At 40.3% G+C, this 27582-nt stretch overlaps 2 protein-coding genes across 11 annotated transcripts in view; one reads left to right on the top strand and one right to left on the bottom strand.

The window, feature by feature from the left end:
• Nucleotides 1-6313, bottom strand: part of UBR2 (ubiquitin protein ligase E3 component n-recognin 2) — a 78285-nt gene extending 71972 nt beyond the window's left edge. For all 3 annotated transcript variants that reach the window (XR_014490983.1, XM_083350701.1, XM_083350700.1), the window contains exons 1-2: nt 6222-6313; nt 953-1212 (exon numbers count right to left, since the gene is read on the bottom strand). Coding sequence is in view for 2 of the 3 variants with exons in the window: in XM_083350701.1 (XP_083206827.1) it covers nt 953-1212; nt 6222-6299 (338 nt within the window). In the remaining variant the exon portion in view is untranslated. The remainder of the gene's footprint in view (nt 1-952; nt 1213-6221) is intronic.
• A 16896-nt stretch (nt 6314-23209) lies between these two features.
• Nucleotides 23210-27582, top strand: part of TRERF1 (transcriptional regulating factor 1) — an 89894-nt gene continuing 85521 nt past the window's right edge. For 6 of the 8 annotated variants that reach the window (XM_083378553.1, XM_083378552.1, XM_083378551.1 and 3 more), the window contains exon 1: nt 24612-24983. The gene's annotated coding sequence lies outside the window, so the exon portion shown is untranslated. Of the gene's footprint in view, nt 23723-24588; nt 24984-27582 lie in introns of those variants that run through there. The other 2 variants (XM_083378547.1, XM_083378546.1) reach the window with 2 other exon arrangements.

Below are 27582 nucleotides of genomic sequence, written 5' to 3'. Positions count from 1 at the left end.
CTTTGTCTTTTTGATGCAAGATTATTATAGTTAAGATTAATGTAATTCTGAGAAAGGTGTATATATCAAAAGATCTTGTATTTATTTCTCATTCTAAGAAAATGCATATACTATTACATTTCCTTTAGCAGAAATTCCTTTCTGCCATACTAATTACAATTGCCTGTTGAGAAAGATGGATTTATTTTCTCAACTTTAAGGCACATCCCAGGGTATTTTTTATCTTTAATTATTAAGTAAAACAAGGAATTTCAGAATTCAGCTCTACTCTGGATCCAGCTTGAAAATTACTATATACCTGTACTGAAATCCTGGAAAGTATAAACATTATTGTTTGTATGAGAATATGTTTTAATACCTGCACTTCTTGTTGAAAAATATACATAGAAAGCATTGGGTCACAGGTATCATACTGAACATTTTACATCTGAAAAAGTACATACTGCCAATCTTAATTTTAAAATAACCATATATAAATACGGTATCTGTGTAACATTTTGGACAAATTACATACTTTAAGCCACAGTTGCCTGTTGCTATAGAATATTTTGGGAACTCAATGACCCTTGCCATTATTTAACTGATAAAAAAATATTCTGTTCCTGTAAGGTGATAACTGCTTTTAAACCTGTCAGTCATACAACCTCATGGGTCAGAAGGTTCATAAAAAAGGATGTAAGATTCTAGATAGCCCTATGTTCCATGAAGCACAACACGAAAAATTATGATTTGATCTAATTTTTATTACTATTTTCATACCGATCCCCACTAATAGTTATTAAGTTCCAAAATACATTTTTATTAGCATATCAATAATTTTTTCCCTAATTATCAAGATACCATCAGGATTGTTTCAATAATATTACACATAACCATCATTTAACTCATTTTAGTAACATACCAAAGTAAATATGCTAATTTTAAAGGACAGTTTAAAATAAATAGTAGTTACCTGCAAGAATAGGTAGGTTCTCCAACTTTAAAAACCCGGCCACAAAGATGTGAAGGTTTGTTTGCTTGCTCAAGTTTTTGAAAGCCATAAGTAGGATCTTCACCACAAAGATACCATTCCATTGGGCCCAGAAGAACATGTTGTGCAAGCATATCTTCTCTTTCAGGGGCTGGATTGGGACCTCTGCAGTAAATTTGGGGCACATAATAGGCTAGGTGCTTATATATTTCTTTAGGAAGATCAGATGCTTGCAGCCAGTTCTTCAAGAAAAAAGTGAAAAAAGTACAAAATTAAAATAAGATACAGCTACCCAGTTTTAAGAATAAAAGCTATTGATGGATTGAAAAACGTTAAGCTCAATATTAAAGCTGGCTTTAACACCCAAAATTCACAGGAATACTTTGAACATACTGAAATGCTCTGTACACCCATAAGATGATGTCACCTATGTACCATACATTCTTGTATTTGAAGAATGTCAAATAAATTGTGTGTTTATATAAATTGTATACACTGTATAAATGTTGTGTAAAAGTAGACGCAAAAGGAATTCAAACTTGTAGTTTTTTAAAATCTTCCTAAGGATTTAACAAAAGTTGTTAAATTTATCATGAACATATAAGCAGAAAAGCGTAAGAATTGCCTTAATCAATCGAGACAATTACCAGGTAATCCAACATTTCTGTAAATGCTTCCTATCTTTTACCCACCACTCATATGTCTTTGGAGCTGGTCACAAGCTGGTCATAATGATGATGATCATATATGTAATGTGCAGACATTTTCACCAGATATTTTCCAACATTATATATGTGCAAAACCAAAAGATTCTCAAAACTTACATCTGGACCTTTTTCTATTTTTTTATTGCAACTATAATAGTAACAAAAAAATAATTGCTCTGCTCACCATACAAATAGATAGCTGCTAGATGCCCATTAAAACTATTTTAAACCTATTAAAATTGTGGAAGTTCATCACCCTTCTTCTGCAAAGGCATTACTTGCATTTAGCTTGAACTTGTAAGAAACAAGAATGAAAAAGTTAATAGGGTAAGAGATAAAAATACTGTACCATGCCTATGTTTCTGCTTGTGAACTGTTGCAGTGAAATTCAAAAACCCAAAGGATAATAGGATAAAGCACCAAGTAATGGAATATCACGATAAAGCCTAAAAATAGTGCTGCTGTCACTCTTTGATCTTTCAATACCATAACATTGCAACTTTTGTATAATTGTGATAAGCAAGGATGAATTAAAACAACCTACATTCATTAAAAAACCTGCTATTTCTGTGTAATTTATTACAATTTCATCCTAATTACAAAACATGATTTTTCCAATATACTGATTGACGTCTGTTAGTTTAGTTTGACTCTGATATCCTATATGCACAGCTCTCCTCTACTATGTTTTGCCAAATTCAGATTTTCTTAAGAGTTTTTTTTAAAATATAATAATTAAAAAGATTCTTGTTCAGTCATAAATAAATTGGGTTTTTCTTAGGACCAGGATAAGGCTACAACTACTCTAAGTTCCTTTTTATCCCCAAAATCATGTTACCAAATTTTAGTAATAACAGCAAGATGATTTCTCACTAGATTTTAACAGAAAATTCAGGAATAAGAAATTGGTGTGTAAATCTTCTAGATGATTATAATTATTAAAATAATTTCTATAATTCAAAAATAAATTTTTAAAATGACTGAATATTCTAGCCTTCCCAACTCCATAAATATTACCATATGACTATTATGCTTTTTGCAGTTTTTGGCTGCCCTTCTGTGTGTGTGTGTGTGTGTGTGTGTGTGTGTGTGTGTGTACGCACGCACACACATACGCCCGCATGCACGTGCAGCCCTTGACCACAGGGGAAAAATTTATTACATATGAAGCATGAGAGAAATATTCTTAAAAACATGCCAAGTCCTCAAATGTCCATAACAGCAACCGCAGAATACATTTCAGGAAAAATGAGTAGCCCATTGTAATCCTATACCTAATGCTTTTTAAAACTTAATATATCAGAAAACACATTTTTAGAATATGTGTCAGCTTTATGATAATGTAATATTGAAATGCAGTATATAATTATTTAGAATAAGTCCTACTAAATACAATAGAGCTTTATGTATAACATTATTGTTAATTGTCATGTAATTTACTCAAGAAATCTTGGCAATGGAAGTTTACTTAAAGATTTAATGTTGTATGCTACCGGAAGTCACTGTGCTGAATTGGATGGTTATATAAATTTGTTAAATAAATGAGAAATATTTACCAAAATAATCAGCTCTTCTCACAGTGTAACTTGGCAAAGAAATGGATAAACAATGATAAATGCCAGGAAACACACATAATACAACCACATTACATAGTTGAACTTGTCAAAAACATACCAAAATGCTACAAAACATTACAAGTTTTCATCTAAGTACTACTATATCAAAGTTGTTGTTGTTAGTTGCGAAGTCGTGTCTGACACATCGCGACCCCATGGACAACGTTCCTCCAGGCCTTCCTGTCCTCTACCATCTATATCAAAGTAGCTGATTCAAAAAAAGGTGAAGAAAATACAGAAAAATCTAACCATTGGACCAGATCTCTTAAAATCTAACCTAGACTTCTATACACTAGCAGTAATGGCTCTTACCCTTTTAACAACAGTAACAGAACAATGTTCCCATCTAAATTAGGCTATTGCAATGAAGTACACAATTGCAGATTTTATATTACATAATTGTGAATTTAATTCAATAGATACTCAAGTCTGTTTTTTAATCCCATATTGTGCATAGTTTATACAGAAAATCAGAGTCATGGCATGTATTGAAGAAAATGTGCAAACCCAATTATAATTGGGTATTATAATATTTAATACCAACATTTTAATTTTCCACTCAACACCGTGTGTGTGTGTGTGTGTGTGTGTGTGTGTGTGTGTGTAAAAGCTACAAAATATTTTTCACACTTTAGTTCATACTTTCCTGTTTTAATGATCATAACATTTCACAAATACATATTCAACATATATTAAATATTAGTTTGCTTGAGAGGAACAATAAACTATTTTGATTGATCACTATAAAAATGAGTAACAGTTCCCACAAATATTCTGACAGATGCACTGCAAACAGGATTCACCTGACTATGACCATAGAGAAATTCAACCTCCTCCTCCCTCCCTCTCTCTATATAAACATGGATATATACATAATAATCACTAACACATTCTAATATTTAAAACCTTACAAATAGCTGAATTTATTTAACTTTGAACAAACAGGAAACTGATGCCTCAATAAATGAATTATTAGGCAACCAACAGAATTTACCAACTCTTTATTTTAAACATAAATCTTGACTAGTTTAAAAGGCTGATATCAAAAATAATTTGCTAATAAGTATATAGATTGAGAATTGTCCTATTGTGATGGAGTAGCTGGCCTGGCCTGATGGGTTTGGGTTTTATTATTGTTTTAACGTATTTTAACTTATTGTTGTAAGTTATTGGGCACTTTGTTTAATCTTTTCTTAATGTTTGTATTTTTGTATTTTAGTATTTATTGCCCTGTTCACCGCCCTGAGTCCTTCGGGAGAAGGGCGGTATACAAATAAAATTATTATTATTATTATTATTATTATTATTATTATTATTATTATTATTATTATTATTATTATTATTATTATTATTATTATTATTATTATTATGGAAGGGCCGAATTTTATTTATTTGCCCATACATCATAGCAGTATTTAAGAGATGAGTGCAGTAGTTTATTGATCTGGGAGCAATCATCCTTCAATACCAAGCAAACAGTAAATTTGTAATTGGCATTTAACTATCCAATCTGCCCTTTAGAGCTGGTTGCATAAACAAAATAGGCCAAATGACCAGCACTGGCACTATTATAAAAGAAGATAGTGTTCTGATTATTCAGAACAAAAGGAGTTATTCAATCTGCCACTAGACAGTGCTAAGGATCTGTATTACATCAGCATTCCCCAAGCTGACATTTTCTATATTAATTGGGGCTACAATGTCTACAATATGGACACAGGTTATACTCACTGGAATATATCTGGTGAACAGCCAATTTCTAACATTTCCTCAAATAGTTTCAAATCAAAAAGTATCAGGCTATTAAATGCTTAATATTTTGAAGTAAACTAAAATAATTTGTCTTTGAAAATTATAGGCAAGTGATAAGTAGGGTGTCATTTATAAAAAAATATTGTAATTGAATTTTAACCTTTAAATTATAAAACTTATTATTTTCCATAATAGACCAATATAGCAAGCATTGCAGAATGTTTACAAAATAATCTACATAGTTAATTAAGTATAAATGTCAATCAAGTAAATCAAATTCTACTGTGGGAAAATGAAAACATGGGATTACGCTTGAAGTAAGGTAAATGGAGCACACTTCAAGTCATTTTTGGTTCACACGCCCCGTTTCATAGAGCACTATATCCTAAGACCACAAAACAATTACGTTAAAAGACTTTTTCTCTTTATATCCGTATTTACTGTCACAAGTTGTTCTAATATTAAAAGGTGTGTGTGTGGGGGGGTGTTTGGGAAAAATCATGACCAGCAACTGCAGTCTGCTGCAACTCCAAAATAAAACAAGCAAAACACTTCTTTCAATTCTCTACTTCAATCCTTGCAGGCAACAACCCACGTTTACCAATTCATTGAGATGGCTCAGTTCTCAGTCAACTCTTGAACCTAATGGCACAACAAAGACTGGAATATACTTACGATATACTGAGCACTGCCTACGTTTACCAAATGATAATTTATTTATTTTTTGCCTCCCTAGCCGATCAAAGCAAAAAGGACTCGAAACCGTCTCCTTCCATCCCCCAAATCGCCTCTTTTGTAACCCATTTGCCTCCTCATTCTCTTCCTAAAGGGAAGCCACCGCTTCGCAGCCCTCTTTTCTGCCACCTATCCACTGAATCTCTCCCACTCGTTGCGAGCTATTCACACTCAGAAGCTTCCCTGGATCTCGTCTCTCCAGGACAGACCCCCGCCATCTCCTCCCTCCACCCGCCTATTTGTGCTAACTACAGGCCTGACAGCCCAACTCCTTTCGGCGCCCTCCCACCCTCGCTCCTCTACCATCCTTTGCTCCAACCCGGTTCTGACGCCACCTGTCTACCGTCTCCGACCGTTTTTCGCTTCTCCTGCCTGCTACGCTTTGCTCGGAGCCCCGCGGCAGAGACAGGTGCCGCCCGCTGTTTCTGGAGAGGGCCTTACCAGGGCAATCTCCTCGGAGGAACATTCCAGGAGGCTTCTGTCAAGGGCCTGCACTTCTGTCTCCATGTCGGACGCCATCTTCTTCTCCTCCCCCCCCCCTTCCACCCGGAACCGGCCCTTGCCAGCCCCTCTATCAGGAGAACCCGTTTCCGTTTAGCTCTCCACCTCAATTCCGTTCCCACTCAAACGCCCTCCAGCTTGGGGAATCACCCTAGTGTCGCTTCCCTGCCGGAAGGGAATCCATTTTAGGATCGCGCGGGGCACTTTGGGAGATGTAGTTGCTCTGACGAAAGGAAGGCACGGCTACGGATAAGGGCTGCGAAACTTCGGACAACCACGGCTTCTGTGTCTTTGGGCTGACGTCTGAATGCTTGTCCGGATTTTCGCAGCCCCGATTTATCAGTGCAAGGTGAAAACTGCTCTGTCATTCAGTGAGGTGACGTACTCCCACTTTCAACCGCCAAAGGGCCCTGTATAACGTAGCCCAGATGTCAAGTTGCAAATAGTACTGTTCCACCCGCTTCGGAGTGGCTTCCTTCCTAGTTTCTCAAACAGAAGAGTTCATTCGAGAATAATAAATGGAAGTGCCTTTGCACATGTGTAAAGTGTGTAACTGAGTTCTGCTACGTTTTGTATTTTAGTCTGCATCTGCCTAAAATATTACTCAAAAACATACGGCGCTTCTAATACACTTGGGCAATTATTCAGCAGGCCTCTTTTCAGAATACTCCATGTTTCACCACAAGTTGACATGCTTGATCTAGTAGTTGGACCTGTTTGCCCTTGGTCTTTTTCTTTGCCGCCTTGTGCATCACTGTTTTTGAAACCTTATTACGTATGAAAACAGCAGTTTGTTATTTAATCCTGTAGGGAGCAGCAGCCTACCTGTATTCAAGTAGGCACATGCCATGTTACATAAGCATCACATATTACTGTGTATTATGGCCTACATGATTTACTTTTATGTATCTATACTAAGCCAGAATATAAATAATGTAATGCTTATATAGGAATGATAGATGTCTAGGTCCAGGAGACTTTATTCATGTCAGTGTTTTTCCTTCCAGGAAATTGCTGAAAGAATCTGGGTAAGATTAAATAGAGTTAAAAAGAACACTGATATAATTGTGAGAGATTTCTACACTATGCCTGAAATGTATTTCTAAATTAACTTACCAAGTTCTCAAGAGTGCATGATAAGACTTCAGTTATTGTGTTTATCTCCTGGAAAGCTGAGTCACATGTCCAACGGATATCCCTTTTGCTGGTATTTGCATTTTGTAAAAAGTTGAAGAAAAAACAAGAAGGTCCCTAGTCTGGTCCAATACTGACTAATGATGTGGAATTGATTGAAGAAATGACAGTGTCAATACCTGTGAAGAAAGTAACTAAGGGGGAAGGGAAGAGTTGAAAGTATGTGCCTATATACCTTGGGCTTCAGGAAGGTAGATTTTAGTACACAATGTGTCATGACGTGAAATGATAAAGACTAAACTAGTTGAAGAGGGGAGGGAGATCCTAAAAAATGAGGTAGGAAAAAATACTGGCAGTGACAATCCCCTTAAAGGCCTTTATGGGTGAACAAGACAATCAGTTTGTGTAGTAGTTAAGGCAGGGGTCCCCAACCCCTGGGCTGCAGACCAGTACCAGTCCATGCAAAACCATACCCTCATGGTCAGTAGAAAAATCACCCTTCACGGAACTGGTCCCTGGCTCCCAAAAGGATGGGAGCCACTGAGTTAAGGCCTCAGGCTGCAAACTGGGAGAGAGTGAATTCTAGTTTCACCTTAGGCACAGAGAGAGATCTTGGGTTAGTCACTTTCTCTCATCCCTAGGAAGGAGGCAATGGCAGACTTGAAAAACCTTGCCAAGAATACTGCAGGGATACGTCCTAGCAGTCTCTGAGACAGGATTGAATGGAAGAGGGGGGAAAAATGGATGAACAAAGGGTCAGTTTGATATAATGATTAAAAGTGCCAAGACAGAAACCAGAAGACTAAGTTTTAATCCTGCCTTAGGCACGAATGACAAAACTTCCAAAACTCTTACCCTGAGAACTGTGTGGACTTCTCCAGGCAGTAGTCAGGAGTCAAGATTGACTTGAAACCACAATCTCTGTCCATTTGTCTGCCTGCCTATGAATGAACTGAAAAAAGTAGAAGCAAAAAAAGAGAGAGAGATAAAAAATGGAAGTGATCTAACTTACTAAAAGGGAATCCTAACTGGTAACTAAAGACTGTAAGGATGGCAAGAAACCAAACATTCAGAATGAGGTTAAACTAGCAAAGTATGCAAAAAATTCAATAGAAGAGAATATATATAGCTCAGATTTGAACTGGGAGTTCTTGGTGCTCTCCGAATTTGGTTGTTTGCTTGCAAACATTTCATTACCCAACTAGAGAACATCATCAGTGCTAGTCTGTGTAGGGTTTGCTTCCTGTTTATTTAAAGTAGCTTGCCCTGTCAGAGTTGATGAGGGTGTGGTTTTCTCCATGGTAGTTTCTTGATTACGATATTGCTTTGTCCTTGATTGTTTGTGTGCTGTTGATTTCTGCTTATATGGGTATTGGCTGCTTGAGAGAATGTGTTCTGGTCTTTTTGTTTCCTTCTAAGCTTTTTATTGTCTCTTTTGAATAGTGTGCAAATGTAGCATATCCTTATGTGTCTATCACTGGCACTGATGTTACCTAGTTGGGTAAGGAAACATTTGCAAGCAAGTAACGAAGCTCAGCACCAAGGACTCCATAATTGAAGAAATGTGTATGTCTAAAATAAAACTCAGGGAAACTATTAGTCTGTTGCTCAACGCAGGCCAGGAAATAATGACAACAAATGAGATGGTGGAATTGCTTAACACTTTCTTTGTATCTATTTTCTTCCAGAAAGGGGAGAAAGCCTTTTGAAACATGACTGAGCAAATGGGAGGACAAAGCTCAGGATTGATAAAAGTGTGATAAGAACCTGCTACCTTAAAATGAATTCAAATCTGCAGGGCCAAATGACTTACTATGTGAGATCCGTGGCTATAGAAATGAGATAACTAAGTAACTTGTGGCTATTTATATACTAATTAAATTTCTATAGCTGCCAGCAAACAACAAGAAGCTGTGCAAAGGCTCTCCTAGCCACAACTGCCACTTGCTATCAAGCAGGTATTGTGAATCTAGAAGGAGCCCCAGATTGCACACTGTGGTCTGTCTGGGACAGTGCATCTCCATCCAGCATTAAAGATAGCATAGTCCTGGAACCAGTGAGGCTCCAAATCCAAAGCCATTCAGTGTTGTCAGGGTCCAGCTGAACCCTTGTTCCTCATCCAGACCTCTACCCTTCTAATACCAGGATATGGTGTTCAACTTGATTTGCTAAGTGTGAGGAGGTGAAGAGGTATCATACTGATGATACCTTTCCCCATGGCAGTGGATAAGTTCACCCAACAGTCTCATGTATAGTAGATGTTAAAAAAGGAGAGGAGAAAGAACCGAACCCCATGGTACCTCACAAGGTAGGAGTGGAGGGAAGGACCTCTCCTCCCTAATCATCACTGACTGGAATCATCCCTGAAAGAAGGAAGTGAACTAGCACAATACCATGCCACTCATCCCCAATGCTCTGAGCTGATCCAGTGGATAATTTCACTAAAAAAAATCCCATAGAAATCAAGGGCATTATTTGACTATGACAAAGGAGACACTGAAATGTTCCCCAATTTCATATCACACTGCCACTACTCCAACAGAAACCCCAAATCCAGAGTGTGACCACTGTCCCAAGTTAAGCTCTGGGTGACCTGGGCTGTCACGGAAGCCATGTGCTTTTTGAGCTACCTCAGATCCCATCTTAGGGAAGGCAGATTGAAATCTCCCAAAATCATACATCCAGGTATCTCCACTGCCAACGCAGAAATGGAGTCAAGGAGCTCATGTAGGGAGGTTGTTATGCAGCAGGGTAGCTGGTACAACAACAACAGTCCCAACTGATGCTTGGAGACCAATTTAATGAACAGGGTCTCACAGCTGGGGACTCATGGAGCAGGGACCCTGAAAGCTGTAAGAGTCCTGGGTGACAATTGCCATTGACTTCTTATTTGAATAGGGTGGTAGTAAGAGGATGTATAAGATCACAAAAATATACTTTAGAAAATGCAAAGGGTTATGTGATTCTTTGAAAAATTAAAGATAAATTGTATTTGTATTGCCTAAAACAAGCACATTATAAATATAGAAAGGCCTCAGTTTAATAGAACAGTCAAAGGGATTGGTAGAGGTAGTCCAAACACAAAATTCCTTTTTTTTCTACTTTTTCTCTTTTAAGAGAAGAGTAAATGAGCTTCTATCTGAATTTCCCCTTCCTTTTCCCAAAGGTACATATACCCCTCAGATTGCTAATTGGGGAAAAAAAAACATTCTCAACATTAAGAGGACACCGAGATTCTTTTCAACATGTTTTTGCTTCCATTACATAACACTTTAGGCAAGCGCATTCTGGAAGCTCAATTTACCATATACAATGCTAATTTGGATGGAGGGGGGAAACCATTGGAAACTATTGCAGATATAGATTCTCTTCGGGCGTGAGGCTCCTACTGGATCCAAAGTTCCACCTTTCCTGAAAGACTGCAGAGCTAGTGACAGTACAGTATACTATAGGTCCTCTCATTTATTTTGAGAGAGGGAGGGAGAGAGTAAAAATGTCATAAAGTAAGTTGTACCAAGCTAAAACGCCCAGAGAAATTATCCCATTTGTTGCCATGGCTAGAAGAGTTGGTATTCCAACTGAAAGTAATGTTTTAACAATTTCAACATATAAAAGTGTTTTTTCCGATGGATGATTTTGCATAATCAGAAACTGAAATGGTCCCCAGACACTTCACTGTGCCAAAAATTAAAGCTTTTAATAATCTTATTAAATATAACCCATTTTTAAGGAGCATTCCTATGTAAACATTATACATTGTTATTACTGTATGTAATTGTTATAGGAAAATATACAGAATTGGATAAAAGAAATCTGAGTGGGGATACAATAACATTTTCCAAATATCTGAACAGCTCTAATAGAAATGGCACAAAGACTAGCTTTCTGCTGCCCCAAAGAACAACCAATAAATACATTACAGAGATAGGATACAATGTTTTTCTAGATGTTGCTGAATGCAGTTCTCATAATCCTGACAGAAATTGTTGTCCAATACCAGTTTAAAATGACAGATTTACTACTCCAGTTATACTCACTCCCAAATAATTTATTAGTAGAATAACAAGGACAAACATGCGCACGCACACACACACACAAATAGACATATTGGTTGGAGTTGTTATTGTTATATTATTATAAAACTTTTATTCATAAAACATGAAACTCAGTCAACTGAACACTCAAATTGACTGGCACTAATAGTTGACATGGGCTGCTGCTAGCATCCTAGGTGTCAACCAGGTATCTCCTTAAAATGTAAGATGTTCTGAGTAGCGCAGTTTTTTGTAGCTTTGCTGGAGTTATTGCAGGAAGCTGCAATTTCTTGATGTGTTTTGCAAAGTTTTTGGACATAGTTCCCCGATGACAATAGGTATCACTGTTACACGCTTCATCCATAATTGCACAGTTTCGATGGCCAGGTCGCGGTATTTCGTAATTTTTCCCAGTTCTTTTTCTTCGATCTGGCATCTCCTGGTACAGCGAAATCAATCAGTTGTATGCTTCGGTTCTCTACAACTGTGATATCTGGCATGTTGTGTTCCAAATGGTGATCTGTCTGTATTCGGAAGACCCACAAGATTTTCACCCTCTCATTCTTGACAACTATTTCCACCCTATGTTCCCACGACTTATTGTTATTGTTGTTATATTATTATCATTATCATTATTATTATTATTATTGGAGGGGACCTTGGAGGTCTTTTAGTCCAACCCCCTCCTCAGGCAGGAAACCCTATACCATTTCAGACAAATGGTTGTCCAGTCTCCTCTTAAAAAGTTTCAGTGTTGGAGTATTCACAACTTCTGGAGGCAGGTTTTAATTGATTAATTGTTCTGTCAGGAAATTTCTCCTACAATAAGGCTAGATCTCTGACACAACATGGACTATAATTTTCAGTTCTCCATAGATGAGGGGAAATAGTAAGCAAATCAAAAAGGAAAGTAAGATTGGCTGGTATTCATGCCATTTATTTACTGGTAGCCTTCCTTATCTGATTCCCAAGAGAGATAATAGACTGCAAATTCCACTGCTCCTACCCATCACATATACTGATTTAAGGGGAGGGATTGATTCGACAAAAAGAGCCTCAGAGCACAAAGATGTCTTCTGTAGTATCCTTCCACTTAAAGCAGTTGCAACTTTTCTCAAAACCAGTCAGCAACTGTAGACAGCAATTATGCGTGGCCAGGAAAAGATGCATTTTGCTTTAAAGATTTGGAGGTTGGTGCATGTTTATTCTGTCATGCACTGTGAAACACTTTTTGGTACCAAATATAAAACATTGCACAGTGGGCACTGGTGGATGTAGTCCAATATATCCATAGGGAATCAAGCTGAGTTACACCCCTAACATAGAAATGTCAGAATAGTGTTCAGATACCAATCGGGCTTCAGGCCCGGACACAGCACGGAGACGGCATTGGTCGCGCTGGTGAATGATCTCTGGAGGGCTAGGGACAGGGGTTGCTCCTCTGTCCTGGTCCTATTAGATCTCTCAGCGGCGTTCGATACCATCGACCATGGTATCCTACTGCGGCGTCTCAGGGGGTTGGGAGTGGGAGGCACCGTTCTACGGTGGTTCTCCTCCTACCTCCAGGGCCGCTCGCAGTCGGTGTTGACAGGAGGGCAGAGATCCGCCCCGAGGTCTCTCATTTGTGGAGTTCCTCAGGGGTCGGTTCTCTCGCCTCTCCTGTTCAACATCTATATGAGGCCGCTGGGCGAGATCATTCTTGGTTTTGGGGTGGGGTATCATCAGTACGCTGATGATACCCAACTTTTTCTTTCCACCCCGAACCAACCCAGTGATGCCCTCTCCGTGATGTCCCGGTGCCTGGAGGCGGTTCAGGTCTGGATGGGGAGAAACAGGCTTCGTCTCAATCCCGCCAAGACTGAGTGGCTGTGCATATCGGCATCTCGGGTTAACCAAGTTATTCCATCCTTAATGATGGGGGGTGAGGTGTTACCCCCCGTCGATAGGGCTCGCAACTTGGGCGTCCTCCTGGATTCACGGCTCAATTTCGAAGACCATATAGGAGCTGTGACCAGGGGGGCTTTTGCTCAGGTTCGCCTGGTGCGCCAGTTGCGTCCCTATCTGGACCGAGATGCCCTACGCACAGTTACTCACGCGCTTGTGACCTCCCGTCTGGACTACTGTAACGCTCTCTACATGGGGCTGCCCTTGAAGACCACTCGGAGGCTTCAACTGGTGCAGAATGCGGCCGCGCGAGTTGTAATGGGGGTTTCCCGATACTCCCATGTAACACCTCTACTCCGTGAGCTGCATTGGCTTCCGGTTGCCCTCCGGGTGAAATTCAAGGTGCTGGTTATCACCTATAAAGCCCTACATGGCCTGGGTCCGGGATATCTGAGGGAACACCTGCTGCCGGCATCAAACGCCCTTCGCCCAGTGCGCTCCCACAGGGAGGGTCTGCTCAGGGTCCCGCCGGTAAGAGATTGCCGGCGGGTGACACCCAGGGATAGGGCCTTCTCGGTGGGAGCGCCTGCCCTCTGGAACCAGCTGCCGGTGGAGCTGAGAACTGCCCCCGACCTCCGATCATTCCGCCGGGGCCTGAAGACCTGGCTCTTCGAGCTCTCGGGCCCAGACTGAGGAGAAATTTTTAATTTGGGGTTCTTTTTAATTGAGTACAGGGTCAATTTAATATTTTTAATTTGGTTCTTAATTTTTGTATTTTGGATTTTTAATTCCCTGTAAACCGCCCTGAGTCCTCAGGGAATAGGGCGGTATATAAATATAACTAAATAAATAAATAAATAAATATTCAAATTAGGTTCTGTTGTCTAATCTATAAAGTCTTTTATGGTATAGGGTCCAGTATAGGGACCATCTCTAGCTCATTGTCCCATAAGATCCAACAGGACCGGTGTATTTTAGTCCACCTAGTAAACAATGCCATAGTGGATCCAGGAAGTGTGCATTCTGTGTCCTTTGGAACATCAACAACTTCTGAAGCATGGATAGCTCCAATTTTTTCAGGCCTTCAAGAGAGCTCTGAAGACCTTGCTGTTCCCCCATGCTCCTAGGTAGACGATGGTTTGCATTCACTGTTGAAAATATATGTTATGTGTGCTTTCAAGAGTTTTTCTTCACCTGTCTTCTATTAGTGTATTCATTTTTAACCATCTACTGCAGACATGTCAAACACAAGGCCCGGGGGCCAGATCCGGCCCGCGAAGTGGTTTCATGTGGCCTGTGAAGCCATCCTGGAAACAGTAAGGGAACGGTCCCCACTGCCTTGGCCCTGGCCCAGAGACCCTCCTTCTGTCAAAGACCCTCAGATCTGTCCCACTCCCGCCCAGGCCCCCATAGGCACCCTTGATGCGAACGATGTAGAGCTGGCCACGCCCACCCAGTAGGTCATATGCACTCTAGTCACGCCCACCCAGTAGGCCACGCCCACCCTGGCCATACCCACCCGGCCCCTTAAGGGCAACTGCAATACTGATGCGGCCCTCAATAAATTGAGTTTGACACCCCTGATCTACTGTATATTGTGGGACATAATATAACTCGACTTTATTTATTTATTTTTTTTATTTTAATTCCATTTATATCCCGCCCTTCTCCGAAGACTCAGGGCGGCTTACAAGCTTAGCAGTAGCCTTCATTCTATGTATATGCCTGCTTATTAGGGCTTTCACCCCCCCCCCAAGCGGCATTATTACAAAGTCAGCTTATTGCCCCCAACAATCTGGGTCCTCATTTTACCTACCTCGGAAGGATGGAAGGCTGAGTCAACCTTGAGCCTGGTGGGACTCGAACCTGCACTAATTGCAGGCAGCTGGTGTTACTTAAGGAGGCATTAGCCCACTGCTCCACCAAGGATCTCTTGAGGCTTCCTTGCTTGTTTCTTACAACATTTTAGAAGATGGCTCAAAAACTTTTAACTCAGTTGTTTTTATTTTTATTTTTCAACTGCAAATAGTATTACAATGCAATTTTATGTATGTCATATTAGAAACTCAAGGTGGAGACAAGTGCAGCACCCTGGTCCTTTCCGTCTTTCTTCCCAGTGAAGCAAAATGGCTGTGCACACACAAACATAGGAAGACAGCTGGAAGCAGCTTATGAAGCAATGGTGCGAATCTAAAAAAAAAAAGAAAAAGTCACAGCTCCTTTATTTATTCAGAATTTGCTTTGGACACATCCCCCTGTATTGCAAAACACCTTTTTCAAAGCGTGTGCACTGTCTTAATTCTCTACAAAATACCTCAATAGGCTCTTCAACAAACTCCAAAATTAGTTAATATACTCTTCCTGTTATAGACTTCATACATCCGTTCTTTAAGCATGAGCCAGATGCTGATGCTGATTACTGGTACTATTTAATAGTACTGGTACTATTTTGATATATTTTTACTTCATCACATCAGAAGCTCAGGGTAGTCTGCTTGGCTTTCTCTAGTTTACCCTGATAAAACAAAACCCTATTAGGTGGGTTAGGCTGAGAGACAGTAATTAGTTTAAAGTTATCTCAAACAGCGCAAGCCTCAAGTTCTTAATTCAATTCACCCAGTTTAATCCAACATACTAACTATTACTTTCCACACTGAGTCCCGATGACTCAAAGTAGTTATCAAAGCCTTCTGACCTTATTTTGGTCATATAAATCTAGAGGAGGTGGTTTACTGAGTCAATTCACTAACAATAGACATAGAGTTTAAAATATGTATCTATGCTGAAATACTTTACCCTCTTTTGCAACCACTTCCCTTGTGGGATGAAACTGTAAAGTTACATCAGAACATGTGCCCGTTATATGAACATTATATGCACATCCAATTCTTTTTCTCCACAAGTATCTACTCCTCACAAACAGTAGAAACCAATTACCATGTTCTGGAGGAGTCTTATTGTATAGGGAGCTTTGAGTAGAATGGGAAAATCTGCATTATGATGTCACCATAGTTTGTTATGAATGCTACTGAATAGCAGGCAATCAGCTACAACAACTGCATGGTTGTAACATTTCAGTTATCCTACAAATCTCATTTCTCTTTGTAGTGTCTTTTTAGAAGGATTGCAAAATGCTTTTCCGTCTTATGGATTTCAGTTATGATTAGTTCATTTGTCTGATGCTTTCTATTTTATACAATTAAATATTTGTATGCTGCCTTGCACTTACTAAAGGCAATTAATCCAAAGGTAGATAACTCATCTCTAAACTGACAGTCAGTTGGTAATCAGGAGATACGGCAGCTACTTTACTTGGAGAAAAATGGCAATGAGAATCTGCAGGAAAGTAACCCATGGAAGAATGGAATGTTTTGCCTATCCTTTTTTTAATATCAACTTCTATGGGATTAGGACAGTGTCATGCTTAAATTTAATAGAAGTGTTGCCTTGGTCCTGATATTTAAAGCATTAAATAGTTAGATGTGAAGGTAAGCTGTAGTTCTGGATGTTTTTAGAAGTCTTAATTAAAAATTTCAAAAGGACATTTCAAAAGAATGTCCCATTCATAGGTGAGCAACTGTTTGTACATCCACTTCCCCTTTTATAAGTAAAATACAGCTGTAGCTGTTTTAAAAGTTGCAAAACCTAAACAAACCAGCTCCTTGAAGCATTGAGCATCTTTTTCAATCTCACGTGGAAGATAACCTTCTTTAATCAATAGTAGAGGTGCTGTGTCACATGAAATCCATCTGAACATCTTATTCATTTTCCAAGGATACTCAGTCTTACTAGCTACGAATATATGGAATAATTTACAACAGCAATCTTAAAAGAAGCAGTACATCAGAAGTAATATAGTGCAGGGCTTTTCAACCTTTTCACCCATTGTACCACTTTTAGGATATGGCAACATCCGAGTACCACCAGTTGCCTAGCAAGGTGTAAAAAAGTTGATGACCAAAAAAAAGGAAAAAAGTGATGAAGTACAAGTAGTTCTCGACTTACAACAGTTCGTTTGGTGACTGTTCAAAGTTACAATAGCACTGAAAAATGTGCCCTCCAAGCCACAGCCGAGCAAGACACCTGCCTGTCGGCCTGGCGGCACTCTTCCTCCTGTCCGAGGTTTTCATTGTTGTGAGCATTTCTGTTGAGGATTGGCAGCGGGGGTGGGGTGGGGGGGTGTTTGGTTTTTATTTGCCTCCCTCTACTGGGTGGTTGCAACAGGTTTTGGTCACTTCACATGACCAAATCAATTGCCAGGCATCTGAATGTAAATCACAAGACCCTGGGATGCTGCAACATTCCAGCTGATCGGCGCTTCTTTTGGGCTCAGCAGAAGCGCCAGGATCAGCGCTGAGCTCCAGGTGGAGCCTGGCGCTGATCCTGGCTCTTCCACTGAGCCCTGACAGCCCCGAAGAAGTACTGATCCTGGCACCTCCACTGAGCCCTGACAGCCTTGCAGCTCCAGCCGTCTCTCGCTCAGGCTTGTGCGGTGCTGCCACTGGTTCAGTTCATTCCCCTCCCCACTACCACTTTTCTAGGATGGTCGCGTACCACCTGCCAGGTGCCAATGTACCACAGGTGGTACCCGTACCACTGGTTGAAAAGCCCTGATATAGTGAATCACCTAGTCAAGAAGTGCACAATTTTTGAAATAAAGGGGCCTATCTCTTAATCTGCTGAATTGCTGGAGAATGCCACCCACTGACATGGTGACATGGCTGAAACAATGTTTTGTACCTTATTTTTCAAGAAAAAAAAAGAATTAGTATGGGAATTGAACTTGGAGGTCTTTAATGTTAGGTTCTCCTGATAGGGACATAGCATAACTGCAAACTTTACTCACTCTGTCAAGTGTTTTGAGTATCTTCTGCTTGAATTTGAAACTACTCAAAAACTTGACAGACTATGGCTTGATAAGAATGCCATCCCACCTCTACAGAAAGGAAGAATCTTCCACAATTTTTTAAAAGCTAACATTTTTTAAAAGAAATACAAAGTTACAGAAATCTCAGCAACTGGATAATTTTGTTTAGAAAATTCTTTAGAATTCAGTTCATCACCCAGACTTCTAAGGCTTTCTTATTCATTCCTCCTGTGTAGGAGAGGCTCTTCTATAAACAGATAACAGACGAATGTCCAGATGGTTAAAATGTGAACTTCTCTCAGTTAGAAACATATACTACACTTTTTTTTTTACTGTTGTGGGATCGTCATGATTATGTCTATAGAATGAAAGGCTGGAAGTCTCAAACCCTGTCCCCCAGAGACCTTTTGAGACTCTACACCACGGGTGTCAAACTCAATTTCATTGAGGGCCGCATCAGCATTGCGGTTGCCCTCAAGGGGCCAGGTGGGTATGGCCAGGGTGGGCATGGCCTACTGGGTGGGCGTGGCTAGAGTGCATATGGCCTACTGGGTGGGCGTGGCCAGCTCTACATCGTTCGCATCAAGGGTGCCTATGGGGGCCTGGGCAAGAGTGGGACAGATCTGAGGGTCTCTGGGCCAGGGCCAAGACAGTGGGGGCCGTTCCCTCACTGTTTCCAGGATGGCTTCGCGGGCCACATGAAACCACTTCGCGGGCCGGATCTGGCCCCCGGGCCTTGTGTTTGACATGTCTGCTCTACACCTAGCTCCATTTCCTCTTGCTGTATAGCTTGGAAATTACTGCTGCCATCTCATTTTTCAAGTGGATACCTCTACCTGGTGTAATTCTACCAAACTTGCATATGAAAAAGACAGGATTTCCAGTCTAAATACATTGGCAAGAGAAAAAAAATGAAAAAGGAAATCAGTTCTAAAGCATGACCTCCTGCTCCTGCAATCTTGAAGTGCGTGACTAGGCAAATCAGCCCATCCTCCTTTGTGGGGAGGTAGACCAATTTCACAAGAGATAAGTAGAATTCAAATTCTTTCTTTAAAAAGAAGAAAAAGAGAGTATATACATTTATTTTTAACTTTAGATATTATCATACCGAATCATCAACTGGTAGAGGAGACAAAGATATATTTCTTTTCAAATCACTGACAAATATCTTAAAAGAAACTTCAATAGAGAAATATACAGGAAAAGATAAGCCTCTAAATAGATACGAACTTGATGCTGATCTTCTCCTATGTGGAAGCAATTCTGATGTAAAGAGATGCCAGTATGCATAAAACATGCAAAATCTGAGAGTATAAAGATACAATAACTACAAATGTTAAACTTAAAAACAGAAAAATGTTAGCACTTTTTTTCCTATTCCTCTAAACCAGACATGTCAAACACAAGGCCCGGGGGCCGGATCCGGCCCGCGAAGTGGTTTCAAGTGGCCCGCGAAGCCATCCTGGAAACAGTGAGGGAACGGCCCCCACTGCCTTGGCCCTGGCCCAGAGACCCTCCTTCTGCCAGAGACCCTCAGATCTGTCCCACTCCTGCCCAGGCCCCCATAGGCACCCTTGATGCGAACGATGTAGAGCTGGCCATGCCCACCCAGTAGGCCACGCCCACCCAGTAGGCCACGCCCACCCTGGCCATGCCCACCCGGCCCCCTGAGGGCAACCGCAATGCTGATGCGGCCCTCAATGAAATTGAGTTTGACACCCCTAATACCTAGAACAAAAGTTTCCTTTGTTTAATGTGTTACCTAGAGTATTTTTTTCTTGCTACAAATTCCAACTTTAATAAAAACTCAGGTAGAATATTAGTTTTCTCTTCCTCCTTCTCCTGTCTGCAGCACACAACTTCTCACTTACCTCACTTGTCTTCTACCAGAAACTATACAAAACTCTAAAACATCTTTTGCGTACTACTGAAAGGTTTTGGAATATCTTCTATATAATTTTAGCTCGTTTGTATTCAGTCAATGAATATGAAGATATAGAGAGATTATATAGTATATATTAACAAACTTGAATTCTAGTAGATGAGGCTGTGCACACAACAACAAAAAATGCAATGCTGCAACAGAAACCAAGAATTAAATTTTATATGGAATTAAAAAGTAAAATGAAAGTTAGTATTACTGCAATTGTACACCTGAGTTATGAAGAATTGGAATATACAGTTTTGAAGAATCAATGGATACAGGTGTTAAGAAATATAAAATTTGTTATGATTTAAACATTAATTCATCCTTAAATATTATTTTGTTAATTGCACCTCTTGAAGAAAATTTAAAAAGGGATGGAGATTGAATTGTTCATGTTAGCATTTTAAAAAATGCTAATATTAATATTGATATGGTCTTATCTAACTATAGCTTTGTTTTGGTTTTAAATTACCCCATATGTCAATATTTTGACCAGAAATATACTTAAGGATTTCAGTATGTGTCACTCCTTCAAGATAGGCCAGACTAGGAAACCAAAGTTACACATGCTAATACTACTTTCATTATAAAGATATAGTAACAAAATCTTCCAAGCCTGAATGTACACTCCCCTCCCCTCTTTTATGTCTGTGAGAATAAGGAGAGTCTTGTCTGAGATGGTTATTTTCAGGTTACAGTTCTGGCCTGGATTTTTTTTTATCTGAACACTGTCTTGGTTGTGTCTACTCCTCATGTTTCTTGAGGTTATTCCTTCTGCCTATTACTATACAGTATGATGAACTATATTCTGAAAACATGGAAATTGTCATCTCATCAAGAATTTTGAATGTATCTAGCTGGAGGCACAGAAAAGAAGACAGATTTATATAATTGGAAATAAACTTACTGTCCTAATGTTACTGCATGCATTGACGTTATGCATTTGTTATCTGTTTTAAAAAAGTTTCTGTCTTTCATAAAATTGAGAAGATGATCCAATATGTTGTGATATAGACTAGATTTACTGTATTGATAACCTTAAGGACTGAATTAACTTTATATTGTTATAGTGTTTGACCTGGATTTTTCCCCCTTTATTTCTTTGGTCACATTTAAAATAAATGATTGTAAGACTTTCCAGATAGTCCAGGTCAAAGAGCAGATGCTACTGTATTTTCATAAATGCTACTTTATTGTTGTAGCATCTTTTAACAGAATCTTGAAAGTGTGTTTAAAACCTTCACTAATTCCTTTTTGAGGTCAACATGTTCAAGTTGAGGCTGTCCTAGTCCTTTTTCTCATATTTCCCAGAAGTTAATAACCATTTTGCACCTCCTATTTTCTTTCTAAGGCCATGTTACAGTTCTCTACCATCACTATAATAATATAGCCCACAGTTATATTATAAACTATGGTGCAGTCTTTCATTCCAAATCTGAAACTTTACACATCCCTAGTTATTCCATTATTCTTTTATCAGGTGCAAGGGGGGGCATATAAATGAGTATATCACAATATTCCAATCAGTTAAGCCCAGAGTTACCCTGCCTTCTGAAGTATTGGACATTTCCTGCTTTATTTAAGTGAAAAGTAGTGGAAGAGAGCTGTATAAGGAGGGCATTTTATTAGCAATTGCAGCTGGAATGCATGCACACACAAAATTATACAAAGCAGCAAGTTTTCTTCTCTTTCCTGCTGCTTGGGTTCTCCCTATCTCAGGTGATGAGTTTGTACCAAATTTCTTGAGTGAGCTATAAACTAAACAAAGTGGTATTAAATAGTTTAAAGAAGCCAGGGAAAAATTATGTATCTGTTGTATATCCTGCCTTTCTCTCAAATAATAATCAAGAATACAATTATTCTAAACTCTTTTCCTGACTGAGAACACCTTTGGTTTAATTTGAATCAAGTATCAATTTGCCTTCCTTTATCAAGTCCATAACTGATATCAGCAATTGTTTTAAGACTTGAACATCTTCCTTGGATGTCAGCCTTTGATAATCAATAACATTGTCTAAATCTCCTATTTCCTACTGGGTCTTCTTGGAAAACATGACTGAGTCAACTATGACAATTAACTCACTTTAAAGCCAAACAGAAAGTGCAACAACTATTTTTAAAGTCCTCCAGTCACCATGGAGTATATTTGAACTTTTCCACCCCTTGTTAACATTGACAAAACTCTTCAGTATGCCGGTTGAAGTCAGAAACATTAAGTACATAATCAGAAAGAATCACCGCCAACCTTTTCCCATAGAGGTAAGGAAAGTAGAAAAAAAGTAATAGAGATGGAAAACTTAGGAAAGCTACAAATTTGCAAGACTGTCTTAGCCCTTGTCACTGTTTGAAGAGATAACTGAGGATAGAGAGACCATCTTCTGGGTTATTGGAACAGGTTATGGTGTTTGCACAACAACCTCCATCCCAAGGGTTATTTGAGGAGTGTTTTGTGAGCAGATCCACAGCAAAAAATTTATCCCAGCTGCCAATTTCTCATAATCAGGGCTATATGCTTTGATGGACCACTTGCCCAATATAGCCAGCCACAGGGAACTGTATGCAGGGAAGTGACCTGCCATAGGGACTGATGGGTCTTCAGCATTCAGTACAAAAGTTTTAACATAGTATTAAGCAAGGGAAGTCCAAGGCTGGGGGTTTCCTCCTTCCCCCTCCTGTACTAGCTCAAGTCAAACTAATACAATCTTATGCAGGCAAGGAACTTAGGAGTTTATTTTCAAAGGCTGTTGTAAAACATCCCATGAAAAGACGTTTTACTGGTAGCTAATATTTAAGTAAGCAGTGCAGGCACACACACTTGGAATTAGATCCAAGTTACCCCTAATTCTGTTCAAATTCTAAAGCAGTTGGATCCACCCAGTAGTGATGAAACGAGCTAAACACACCACAGAGTTGTCATATTTCAACATATGAACAGCAAATTCGGTGCTTTCGACAAGTCACCCGACACGTAGAAATTAATTCTTCGGGCTACTAAAATGGCACTTATTCTGCTGTGAAATTAAAGCACGGGAATCTTACGAGGAAGGGGGGGGGGGGTGGTGGAAAAAAGCACAGCACGTCTGAAAAACCAGTGGCATCGAAAGCTTTCAGTTCCACTCTTATCTTACCACGTTTAGCGAGAAGTGGGCTTCTGTTTTAGAGCAACTTGGCGGGCGAACACACACACCCCCCCCCCGAGAAAGGCGATTGGCTATAATTAATACAACTTTTCTTTCGGTGCGTTTGAGAAGGGCTGTGGGGCGGGGGGTGGTGGTGAAGAGAGAGACTGGCAAACCGGGAAACGCAGCGCCCACTACAAGCCGGCTGGGGGCGCTCGCAGGAGCGGTCCCAGCTATTTCACTCCCCCTCCTCCTTTCCACGCGTTTTGCAGTCATGGCGTTGTGGAAAGAAAGAAAGAGAGAAAGAAAGAAAAAAACAAAACCCGTACAGCGCAGTACAGCAGCCTCCATAGGCTCAGACGTTACGGGGCGAAAGGGAAAAACGAAGAACACCCGCGTCGGCCTTTCCGTGTTTGATTTGAATTACGTTTACTAGCGAGTAAAGCTTCGGCGTAATCTACGGGACTTACTTTCAGGTGCCCGGAGATCCTCCAGCCCAGTTTGTGGTGCATTGTGGGGAGAAAAGGTTCCTTCTTTTATTTTCCTTTTTTGCTGCAGTCACAGATAAATTCATCCGAGACTGCGCCCTGTGCAGCACGGACGGGGGGTTTACTTTCGAGTAACGCGTACAGGATAACACCGGGGACCTACTCAAATCCCCCCGCCCCGCCCCCCCCGGCATGTGCTTTAGCCCTTTACATGAAAGCAACCCCAGCCAGTCGGATGCAAGAAAAGCTCAAGGGCCCCTCTAAAATCTAGTTACGAGCTGCCAAAGGAGGAAGCGGCGCGACATCCACGCAGTTCGTTTTGACTCTTGCGAGCCCGGAATGAGCCTGAGACCGTTCTCGGTGTAGCAAGCCGAGCTGGGGGCCGCTTACAGTTGGAGAGCGCCAGTAAACAGGCTTAATTTCGTGTGGTGGATCTACAGCTTTTTAGGAGAGACCGAGATATGGGGTAACCGAACCGCACCCCTAATCCTTTAGGATTATCAATGCGATTAACTGGTAAGGGACTCTACCCTAGAAGCTACCTAGTACTGTATCCTGTAATAGTTTCCACAGGAAATTGCACCTTACATGGGATACAGTACTCCACCGAGGGGGTTCCAAGGTGTATTATTATTACTAAGCTATTACTACAGCAGCAACTGCTGCTGATACCTTACTTCCGGGTTTGCAAACTCAGGACCAGACCCATCTCGGCGGAGGGATCCAATTTTCTCTTCTAGCCTCCTCCCACTTTTTTTTTTTTTTTTGCTTCTGCTCTCTCTCTCCCCCCCCCTTTTTTTTTCTTTGCACGAAAATAATTTGACAGCGTTTTGCTGACACTGGAATTTTGTACCCGGGATGGGGGGGGAGGGGGCAGAGCTCCATTATACGAAGCACGCATGGAATTTCTTGAAAAGGTAAGTCCAACTCCCTTGAGTTTCTCCCCCCCCCCGCGTGATCTTGCAATTAGTTATTCCACCTTCCCCAATGCAATCGCCAAGGGGAGGGTACATCACGCGCAGCTTGTGGAGGGAAGAAGCGAAGGGGGAGAGGCGAGTATATTTCCTGGCGGAGCGATATTTGTTTACAGGATGAGCTGTAATGTAAGCAAACTAGGACCCCCCAGTAAATAGCACTGTAGCAAATTAAAATTGCAATTGCCTTATCGGTGCAAAACAAATTAAGAAAAGAAAAAAATGCGCCTACAGTGATCTTGGACCTGCATGCACTTGTTGCAGAGTTGCACCAGGTAGGCAAACGCTTAAGAACTTCCATGCTTTCATTAACCTACAAGCTCAACTTTTTTTTTTTAAGTTTGCAGTTTAGTCACTTTCGGTATGTACGGTTAAGTAGGCGAGGCCCACCCTTCCTCTTCCTCCTCCTCCTCCTCCTCTTTGCTGCAAGATATCCCAGTAGGAAAAGAGCAGAGCACTGAGGTTGGCCGGGGTTTTTTTTTTTTTTTGGATGTCCCTTATTGCTTAGAATTTCCTTTGGGCGGTTAGTTGCTTAAAACTGAAATCGTGTGCAGGCGAATGCCTCGAAGGACGGCAATTAAAACTGAAAAGACGGTGTGTCATATTTTAAATATAGTGCGTGTCTATTGCATGTGCAAGCTCTTAAGTTTGTGTGCGGGCTGGCAAGGTACCATCTGCGATCTGACACTTGATAACGCGCTGCTGTACCTGCTTGCAATCGGTGGGAAATTGGAAAGCTGGAGATTTGCATCTTGGCCACTCCCTAACTCCGTACACCCATGCTTGTTTTCCCTATGGCGTCTGCTGCTTCGTATTCGACCAAGCAGACACACTTAAAGTAAGATGGATGCACTTTTTTTTTTCGCAGACATGAGTCAGATTCAGTCCCTGAAAATTGAGAAGATAATATGGTTGAGAGTTGGTTTTTTTTTAAAAAGGAATATGAAATGTCAGCCCCCAGGCTACAATATGCCTTGTTTCGAGAGACTGGGAAGTTTGATTCAAGAACGTTCTGTGCGTGGCATCAATAGACTCAAAGTGTGTGTGTAGTTCTGATTATTGTAATGCAATGATTCCCAGCATGCTATCTAGAGGTTATGTTTTCTGCAACTTTTGGTTGATAATTGCTGAAAAGTATTGTGTGAAGTCACAGAATTCTTAATTGTGCCACTGGTGTTTTTTTTTTTTTTGTAAAACAGTTATAAACATGTGGCAGCTGGCCTCCTTCCTTTTGGTTTTTTTTTTTGCACAGAAGCCTCCCCCCAATGCTTTCCTTTAGGAACATTTTATTTCCATGCATTGATCAGTTTAATAAATTCATCATAGATAATCTCAGATTTCTCTGGAAGCCCCTGCCCCATATTAAATACTAGTGAGCTAAATCTAGACTTTGATTTTACCATACCTAAACTATTACAGTAGTCATGACTAGTTTGTCTTACTGATTTGAATAATTATAGCTAAATTATGACAGTGTCTAATTGATATAAAAACAATATGCTGTAATACTAATATGCTGAAACAATCCATGGTGACTGGAGAAATTGGTATCCTTTCTACTTAAACAACCATTCTGGGAGTTGATGTCCACAAGTCATAAAAGAGCCAAGGTTGTCTACCCTGATATAGATCATTCTTGAGGCTGTATATGCAATTCCCAAGAATTGCTGTTTTGGAGCCCATCCCCCTGTTGCTGGCTGGGGTATTCTGGAACTTAAGGTTCATACTTAAAAAAAATTCTGAGGTTGAAAAACATTGCTCTGGGCCATACTTCTTTAGGCCAGCTCTGGAGATGACAGCAACTGTTATCTTCTGCTTATAAACTTCCTAGAGTAGGGATCCCCAATCCCCGCTCCATGGATCAGTACCGGGCTGCAGCATGCCAGCAAAGCCCCATCCAGTACACAAAACCACACCCACTCCAGTCCTTGGGGAAAAAAACCTCTCCACGGAATGGGTCCCTGGTGCCCAAAAGGTTGAGGACCTCTGTCCTAGAGGCCCTGTGTTAGTCATTACAGGTCATCCTTGACTTAACATTCAGTGACAGTTCAAAGGTACAACTGCCTGAAAAAAGTGGCTAATGACAGTTTTTTGCATTTAGGATCGTTACAGCATCCATGATCAAAATTCAGATTCTTGGCAACTGGTTCATATTTATAACAGTTTTAGTATCCTGGGATCATGTGATCAGATTTTCAACCTCTGACAAGCAAAGACAATGAGGAAGCCAGATTAACTTAAAAACCATGTTACTAACTTAACAGCTGAAGTTATTCACTTAACAACTGGGGAAAGAAAAGTCAAAATGGAGCACAACTCACTTAACAATTGTCTCACTTAGCAACAGAAATTTTGTGCTCAATCATGATCATAGATCAAGGATTACCTGTAAGTGAAGAAGGAAGCTAGAGTAGATACACCTTTTTTTAAAAAAAATCTGAACCAGTTTTTCTCAGCCTGGTAACCTTTGAATGTATTCACCTGCAGTTTACGCTGTCCCTAGCCAGAGTTGGGGAAAGTTAATTTCAACAATCAGGACTCAAGGGAAGTAGCCAGAAGGTGTACGTAAATGCATTTTGCATATACAGCCTCAAGAATGATCTATATCAGGAGTAGGCAACCTCGGCTCTTTTATGACTCGTGGACGTCAACTCCCAGAATTCCTGAGCCAGCTGGCTCAGGAATTCTGGGAGTTGACGTCCACGAGTCATAAAAGAGCCGAGGTTGCCTACCCTTGATCTATGTAGTATGGCCCCAGTTTGGATGCTCCTCAGCTATTTCTGTGTGTGCTCCTGCATATATGTATGCATATACAGCAGCAGATCACAGTGGCTATTTTAACATCTGCTAAGGCCCAATTATGCAAAATATGTT

This window comes from Vipera ursinii (assembly GCF_947247035.1).
Source record: "Vipera ursinii genome assembly, chromosome: 1".
NCBI lineage: Eukaryota > Metazoa > Chordata > Lepidosauria > Squamata > Viperidae > Vipera > Vipera ursinii.
This window is presented reverse-complemented; position numbering and strand designations above follow the sequence as displayed.